Genomic DNA, 9,401 nt, shown 5'->3' on the forward strand with positions numbered 1-9,401 from the left:
ATTTTTCATGGCAAACTCACTGCAAATTGCAGTTGCCAATCAATTAAAGACTCTCCCTGCTTTTCCAGGGGAAAGTCAAATTTTTTCTGTGCGCACCCACCCTAAGCAAGTGAAAAGGTTGGGTAAAAATATTTAATTTAATGTGAAAATGTTGAGAATTGCTTTAGAACCCCTTGGGCTCGCTCCATAATGACTATTTATTCACCTATTAGTTTTTAATTGGCCAATGTGATTTTTGGTTGTAAAAGAATGGGCTAAAATTACCCCTAAATCATTAGTTTAGGCACCCTAAATGTAATAAAAGTATTTATTTAAACAAGCAATAATTGTGTGTAAATTATTTAAGAATGTTAAAGAAATGTAACAAATGATCTTTTTTTTTTTTTTACAATTTTTAAGTATGGTTTAAGAAAAAAAAAAATGTAAGTGTAAGATATATGCCATTGACTCCTTTTAAAAATCTCCTGTACACTTTCCTTTAGGCCACTAACCGCCTTCTGTATAGTCCTGCCATCTCAGTCGTCACTTTGTTGCAAGTAGCACAAATTGGCATTTCTGATTGGATTTTGCGTTTCTCTGCAGCGAGCATTAGTGGGAAGTGTGCGAATTTCATAAAACAAACTCGCACCTGATTGGATCGACACCTTTCATTTGACTGCAAAGATTTCTGCCCTGCTAGATCTGCCTCAAACTTGTTGGAAAGGTGGATTTTCAGTACCACACATTCCATTGCTAATGTTTGATTATTGAGCTATTATTATTATTATTATAACTGTGTTTTATTCTCCTGTTCTCAATGTGTGCAGCTGAAATGGGCAAACACAATAATAAGAAGGGGTGTACACATAAGTATATACAATACTTGTTCAATAGTTAAGTGTCCGGAACTTGTTAGGATTAGCGGTGGCTGATCTGAGAGGAAATTTTTCTCTTTTGCTGCTAGATCTCTGAATAATGTGCGTCAAAGAGCAGATATTTAATGCCGGATTTAATTAGCGGTTTGGCGAAAACTCTTTGCACAAAAATGCGTAGCGTGCAATCCTATTGCCAAAGCTTTCTCAACAGACCAAAACCTGCAAACTGTTTTTACCATCTCAGAGCGGGTGAAAACTTGTGCAGAAATGTGGGGACTTGGTTCAGAACCCTTTGTATACCCACACCCCAATCACTAATTAGGCAAAAATATTTTTTTATTAATGACATATAATTTTTGGGGTCAAAATGTTTAAAGTAGTGGGTCTGGTATTTCGGGGGGTGGCTGTATGGATGGGACAGGTGTTGTAAACAGGTGACTGCAGCAGGTGTATTTTTAAAAATGTATTTTTTTATTTATTTTTTTTTTTTGAAAGTGCAGTATATAGACCCAAAAATATACTTGCAACCATTTTAATGTACCTCCAATTTAACTGCAGCAATAATTTTCTCCAAAAAAGTTTTCGTTTTTCCACACTTCTGCAAATATGCATATAACATCCATTTGACAATTTAAGAACACAAAATAGTTTTATTAGGTCCACTAATACTTTTATATTGATTTACTATGTCGGTTAGCCTTTTTATGAGGTACAGAGTGACTTTCTCAAAATGTGCTGTACTTTTCGCTTGGTTCACGATGCGCAGTTTCCGCACAAATACGTTTGCGCATCTTTTGTAATAGGATAAACGCTAAAATATCGCCCTAAAACACGCACATTTTGAGAACTTCTCAGACGTTACGGTTTCTTTTTTTTGCATCTAATTGAGTTCCCGCCATAATACTTTAAATGGCTGCTAGAACATTATAGGTGAGTGTGACCAGGCTGCTTTGGACCCATAGCTACCCATACCTAGTTTGGTTGTCTTTATTTTGTTACAATAGCTAAAATTCCTTCAAAAGTCACAAACGATTGCAATTTTCCTGACTTAAATTTCTGCATTCCTTTGAACAGGAGGACGACACCTTGAGACGATCTCCGAGAAATCGAAAATCACGAAGAGATTAAATATCTGTGAAGGAAATCTACCAATGAACTTGAATATTTGGCAAAAGTTTAATATAAAGAAGCTTGCAGTTTCTACAGAGTCGCCATGAAAAACCACCACCCTGGTTCTTCATACACTAAAGCTACAAGATGTTGTCGCCCACACGTTGCAGCTGAATTTAAACTGTACAAAATTTGCAATCGCCAATGTGGCTAAACACATCCTTTAATTTCTGTATTTGACCTTGGTTGACTTCTCTGTGGAAATATGCAGTGTAACAAAAACTAACTGTACTGTTTCTTTAATTTTTAAAATGTTTTCAAAAGCAGAAAAATATAGTATTGCCAAACTCTTCCAAACTTCAATGTATTAATCCTAGAAGAGAAAAAAAATCACGAAACTTTAGAAAATATTATTAGACAGCAGATGGTGTGTTTATTGTTTTTTTATTTTTTATTAACTGCTTGGTTTGTCTGACTGAAATAACTTTATCTCCCTGAGGCGTCATGAATTGTTTTTGCTCCTCATATATTTAAACAAGAGTTCTCCCTAAACAATGCAGCACATGCTTATTTGGTTCTAGAAAGCATGTTTATGCTCCCGATACCATGCATGCTGTCCTTGGTTTCTGTTAAGCCACCATCACTCTAATAAAGTGGACCTTACGGACCAAAAAACAAACTGAGTCTACTTTGAGCAGGTTCTAGGATCTTGTCAGTCTACTGTGTGTACACACATATGTAAATATAAATATATACATATATCTTTTGCTTTGTGTGCTTTCCTAGCTCAACAGAACTTGTTGATGAGCATTTAAAATTTTACTATTGCACTTTCATTTTTATTTTTAGGTTGTTTTTTTTTGTGAATCTCCACTGTTCTGTTAATCATCTTTTTTTTTCTTTCTTGTATTACATGACATTGAGAGGGGGAGAGTCCCAGGTTGAGTCAAAGCATAATGACAGATTTAAACCCAGTGTTAAACCTTCCTGCTGTTGGTCTGTGCTATTCAGTGGACTTAAGTGTGCCTGTCACCTAGATGTTGTAGAAGCAGCTATCATGTGGGCTGACCCATCCATCATTCAATAACCTGTTACTGGTAACTAGTGACATCACTGGGGCACAGAAGTGTCTGATGTCGCTGGTTCCTAGTCAAATAAGCTACAAAAGCTGACAAATACTCGTTCAGCCAGCAAAATGGCTGCTTCTACTGCAGCGGATACTGTTCAACATTTGCATTCTAACCTAAATATCTGCTTGGGGCTCATCAGGTCAGTGCAACTTTGACCATCCTCTTCCATGCTGTGTGCATGGAGAAATATTTAACGTCAATGGTATGGATATGCAGCGCCCTTATGGGTAGGCATCTACCAGCAGCTTTCCTTGTGCTTTATGTAGCTGTCAATCACACTCCCTAACCAACTCCATCACTGTGATTACAAACGAACATGTAGTTCAAAGTCTGGAAAGACTCATCAAGCTTTTGTCTAGCTAGAGATTGACATTTCCTTTTCCCCGGTATTTCTCGCACCTGGTTAGTATAGTCACCTGCAACAAAGACCACAACAGCAAATCCACTGGCTGAAAAATACATGTAAACCTTGATGATGGCAGATATTTGGGCTAGACTTTGCGGGTACCTGGTGACAGTCCAATTTGCTGTAACTTTGTGATGTTTTGTTATTTCCATTTGCTCTTGTTGCATCATAAATTATATTGTTGTAGGGATTCAGAGTCTGAAAACAAAATAAACCTTTTATAAAAAAAAAAAAAAAAAAATAAGACTTTACATGGTTTTATTACTGCTCTCTCCCTGTTGACAAAGCCATATTAAATAACTGGGCGAGCTGTACCTTTTAATAACTTTTATGGAGAAAGAAGATGATGGGGTTGATGGCCCTGATGCCTTGTGAACATTGGAGCTTAAATAAAATTAAGTATGTTATGCCTGAAATATTATATATATTTTCAAGAGTGCTCTTCAGGACAATAAAGGGAACACACTATATCCTACCTAGGAATTCTATTAGCAGTTATTTTAACCATTAAAGCTCTAATTTGTTTAGGGGTTATACCTAGTGTCGGGGTGGAGGGTGCATGCATATTCTTGTTGTGCTTAGCGCTCATGACATGCTACAATGGCGGTGGGGAGACAGTCCCACTCAGCATGCGCTGCAATTAAAAGATCTCCACTTGTCAACAAACAGCCAACTCAGTGGTAATTTTAGATTGACGACTATTTCTAGTTACAAACACATGGAATTCTGAAGCCCCTGTAGAAATTTTTTTTTCTCTTATAATTAGAGGGACACTGCTAACTTGCTCACCCAATCGTTCCAATTTCAACTTATGTGGCCATACATCGAGTGATCTGCAGATGATTGTTGTTTGTACACACTAAACAACCATCATCTGTGTTCAGTGTGTGGGAGGGGGCAAGTCCCGCTGGCTGGGGACGTGTCCGCCCCCCCGGCTGTCGCTGCATGTTTATGGGCAGCCTGCGAAGGACATGCCAACGCAATATGTCTGTGAACTACGTCGTTCAGACATATTGCTGGTACACACTGGCCGACAGATATTTTGGCCGATCAATTGATCGCCCAATATATCTGTCAGTGTGTACCCAGCTTTAGGAAGGGAGAAGGCATGGGGATACCTTTTTGTTTGAAAACAGTAGGAACACACGTCTCCTTTTATCCTGTAATTAGAGAGGTGGGAAAGATCTAAGAATGTCAAACTCAGATTGTGTTAAAATACAAAATTACAATGTGATTAGCTTTATGTGGACTCAATTTTATCTGTGGCTATTCTTTATTCAGGGTCCATAGGGATCCACAGGGATACCATGGGGATATTCTGGTTGGAGACCAGGCACCAAACAGTTAAAGCTTCAGCTCCCAGGATGCCTCAGGGTCCTCCTCAATATATACCCCGCCCCTAGCCATAGGACTTAAGTTAGTTTGGAGCGGCAGGATCAAGATGAACCTTTTGTAACGGGACTGCTCTGGCAGTCCTAAGCTTTTATTTTATGTTTTATTTTATTCTATGTTTTTGGGTTGGCAGTACTAAGCGCCTGAATTAAGTCGTATATACTGTGACTCCATCTACCTCCACCGGGTGGCAACACCAGTAACCGGGCTGGTGATTTTGTCGGGTCGCGGCTAAGTTTGCTAACCTCAATGCTGCGACCTGTACTGCAACCGGATGCACGGAGAAGACGGGTAAGGCGATTCCTCCCTTACGGGCAATCGCTCGCAGCAGTCCTTGCTTCTGGTGTCAGACGCGCCAGAAGCCGCTGCTGTCAGGGCTCGGGAATGTCCTCGTCCTCACTACATCACCGGGGCCTTTTATAGTCTGATGCCGGGGATCGGCAGCAAACTCTTCTGCCACAAGCCCAGCGTACCCGTCTGGTTAACGCAGCTTAGGGGAGGTAGGCGCTCCCCCGGCAGCTCCGACTCAGATGCAGTCTCTACGAAGGGTTTCGCGTGACTTGGTTGCTCCGCCTACCCTCCACATGTATGAGACGCTCACGGTCCACGCTCAGTGTGCCCTGTAGCTGTTGGTCTCAGAAGGGTTTTTGTCAGTCTCCCTGTATACCTCTCCCTTGGTTGTGTTTGTGTAGTTGATTTTGAGTCAATTTGTAATTTTCTTACATATGCATTGTATGTGACTGTTTGCTAGCTGCTGTATTGACACTTTTTTTTATTTTTTATTTCTGTCCGTCAATTATAACTGTTTTTTCTCTCCATCCTCTTGGGTTTGAGGTTTTGCTGAGTACTTCACATTCATTTAGCTTTTGTTAAGGCTATCGCATAACCTTGCAATTATTACCTTTACTGAGCATGTCAAAAGATAACTGTAGACAGGTAGGGTAGCCTCTTTGTCCCAGGTAATGAAGCAGTTTGTGGATCGTATGGCTGCTCCCACTATGCCTCCTTGGATGGGGTGTCCACAGCAGGCTATGTTTGCACCTCCTATGCATTTTTCCTGGAAGGATGTTGATGGCCATTCTAGTTAGAGTATGGCACCATCTAATGTTGATAGCAGACCGGTAGTTACTAAGGCGCCTAAGTGCAAGTTAGCTTTTTGTCAGTCTGCCCAACATATGGATTCAGAATCCTCCAGATGATGCACAAAGTTCCTCTCCGTGGTCTAGCTTGGAGGAGGAGGAGGACCATCTGTCTACAGTGGATGTTCCTTCTTTGGTGAAGGCAGTTAAATCAATCCTAGACATTCAGGATGATGATCCAGCTCGTAGTAAGAAGGCTCCAGTGTTTAATGACCACCGGAAGGTGGTCAGAAAGGAGTTACCTGTATCTGAACAGCTCACTGAGCTTATGGATGAGGCATGGAGTAACCCTGACAATTTTTTTTATGTGAATAAGAGAATAACATTGTTGTATCCTTTCCCGGCTTCTGTATGTACTAAGCGGGAGGTACCTCCTACTGTGGATGCTCATGTGACACATTTAATCAGGAATGCTACATTGCCTATTCAGTCGGCATCTTCCCTTAAGAATTCCACGGATATAAAAAATTGAAGCATGTCTTAAAATGATCTTTTCATCATCTGGAGCAGTTACTTGTCCAGCTATGGCTGGAGCCTGGGTAGCCAAAGCTGTTGAAGAATGGATGGGAGCATTGGAAAATTCTCTACCAAATGCTACCAGAGAGCAGATGTATAGCGCCCATATACGGGAAACTGCTTCCTATCTGGGAGGAGCTGCTGTAGATGCTGGAATTTTAGCTTCTAAAACATCAGCTTCAATAGTGACACACCGTTCCCTTTGGTTAAGATCATGGAAAGCTAAACAGGATCAAAGAAGGTGCTGGAAGTTTTACCTTTCTATGGAGAAATACTTTTTGGAGCAGAGTTGGATAAAATAGCTACTCTGGCAGCTTCAAAATTAGCAGGTCTGCCACCTACGGCGACTAAAGTCTAGGCGGGTTTCTTTTCGGTCCTTCTCTTGCACGTCCCAGAGAACGGAACAGCCTTCCTCTAAAATGTCTAGTTTTCACAAAATATCAAGGTGACAAACTAAGAGGCCTGGCAAGACGTACAGCTTCTAAACTGGACGACAAACCCTATGCCTGATGGGGTGGGTATCTCCTGGGGGATCCAGGGGTGGGAGGCTGACTTCTTCAATTTGCAGATTGTTGGCGTCAAACAACAGATGCCTGAGTCCGAGAAGTGGTCTCTCTGGTATGCCCTCACTTTCAGGAGGCATCCTCCCCAGAAGTTGTTTTGCACAGATCATCTCAGATGCAGTAAAGGCTTCGGCCCTTAATGAACCCATTCACTCCCTGCTGCAGACGGGGGTAATAGTCCCTGTTCCTGTGTCTCAACAGGGAAGGGATTATTATTCCAATCTATTCTGGTTCAGAAACCGATTGGGGCTTATTGTCCTATACTAAATCTAAAAACCCTCAACAGGTTTATCTATGTACCCAAGTTTCGTATGGAAACTCTCCGATCAATTATTTTGGCAATGGAGCCTGGGGATTATATTGTTTTATTGTTTCCCTGGACATTCAGGATGCATATCTGCATGTTCCTATTATACCATCCCACCAGCAATTTTTACAGTTTGCTGTCCTTCAGCAACATTACCATTTCAGGCTCTACCCTTTGGCCTAGCTATAGCTCCCCAGGTATTTACCAAAACAATTGCAGTCATGACTGCCTTTCTCAGGTGTCAGGGAGTCTGAATTCTGCCATATCTGGACAACATTCTGATAATGGCACAGACTCTGGTTGTTTTACAAAACCATCAACTGACCATAGCCTGCTTACGAAAGCACGGCTGGATAATCAATTGGAATAAATAGTCACTTTCTCCAATACAGCAGATGGTACATCTGGGAGCGTTGCTGGATTCTCGGGCACAGACAGTGTTTCTGCCAGAGTGGCCTACCTCAATCATCAGGGGAAGCACAAGAAGTTACGCAGCCATGAAAGAAGTGATAAGGTTTCTGATTTGGGCAGAAGAGCCTCTTCAGGCCATCTCTGCAATATTCATACCGGGAGTAACTCAATTGGGAAGCAGACTTCCTAAGTCGCCAGGACATACACGCCGGAGAGTGGTCTCTCCATCCGGGAGTGTTTCAGCTCTTGGTAACAAATTGGGTCTACGAGAGAGATCCCATGGCATCATGTCACATCCACAAGGTCCCCAGGCAAAGGAAAAAAAAGGGATTTTCCCTCCAGCACACTGCAGCAAAATCAACAAAAATACTTGAATCCTACATGATAATAGAATTCAGAGGTATTGGTTTACATACATTTGCAAATATATGAATAAGCGCTGGGCCAACGTCAAGGCTCCTCTATACCAGCGTCCCTAACATTATGGGGTTCACGTCCGAGATGCAGGGAACCCCAAAAGAATCCAGCCAAGGACTATCCCCAGGGCATCACACGAAAAATGGAAAAAAGGTGAAAGTGAAGTTGTGTAAAGATAAATCAATAAGTGTTAATGGTAAGGGGTTAAAATTACATAAATAATAGACAAACAAAAAGAAAGGTGATAGATATTTTTTTATGTGAATTAAGTGGTGATGCCCTGAAAAAAAGCCCCAGCCAGAGCAACTTCGGGGGCCCCACGCCCAAACGTTCTCCCCAAATTAATTGTTGCTACCTAATAGTAGCACCCACTCTGGGGTCATATAATTACAAATTAATGTACTGCATAATAACAGTACATGTATAAGTTGAGAGCAGACTCACCTAGAAGGTACCCCAGAAACAACCCTAATGGCACTATTCAGACCAACACATCCTCCCAATGCTGGCTCCTTTCATGCCTCACAAAACTGCAAACAAAAAGTATGGTGGTCGCTCACATCAACTTAATGACATTGCACAGGTGCTTGTAAAGGGTGGGGTTTACATCAGTAAGATGGGACTTAAAGTTGGCGTATCTCTTTCCACCGATTTCCCTCCTCCAAGAGTTCTCAGGAAATTCAAGCAAGAAGGCAGAACAGTAATACTGGTGGCTCCGATGTGGCCCAGACGTCATTGGTTCACGACATACAGAATCTGTCAATAGACAGTCCGTATCTTCTTCCTCTATGGCAGGATCTGGTAACGCATGGTTCCTGCCGGCATCCGGACTTACCTCGTGGCTTTGACGGCATGGCTCTTGAATCTTCCATCCTAAGAGCAAAAGGTTTTTCCAATTCTGTAATTCAAACTATGCTTAGGGCACGGAAGCCTGCCTCTGCCAGCATATATTAGTTTAGCATTCTGTTAGTCAATGGTGTTCCCACAGAAAGTATGGTCCTAAGTAGGGGTGAGCGGGTTCGGATTTCTGAAATCCGAACCCCCCCGAACCCCCCCGATCCGAGTCTGATCCGAGTCAGGCTCGACTTTTCCCGCCTGACTCGGATCTGAAATCGAGGCAAAACGTCATCATCCCGAGGCAAAACGTCATCATCCC

General features: G+C 41.8%; 1 protein-coding gene across 2 annotated transcripts in view; it reads left to right on the forward strand.

Moving 5' to 3' along the window:
* The window catches only part of CANX (calnexin), a 53,067-nt gene extending 49,323 nt beyond the window's left edge, over nt 1–3,744 (forward strand). For both annotated transcript variants that reach the window (XM_088454749.1, XM_088454750.1), the window contains exon 15: nt 1,929–3,744. In XM_088454749.1, the coding sequence (XP_088310875.1) occupies nt 1,929–1,982 (54 nt within the window). In that variant the 3' untranslated portion in view covers nt 1,983–3,744. The remainder of the gene's footprint in view (nt 1–1,928) is intronic.
* The last annotated feature ends 5,657 nt before the right edge of the window (nt 3,745–9,401 follow it).

The sequence above is a fragment of the Taudactylus pleione genome, unplaced genomic scaffold, assembly GCF_031769625.1.
Source record: "Taudactylus pleione unplaced genomic scaffold, aTauple2 ptg000629l, whole genome shotgun sequence".
Taxonomy (NCBI): Eukaryota; Metazoa; Chordata; class Amphibia; order Anura; family Myobatrachidae; genus Taudactylus; species Taudactylus pleione.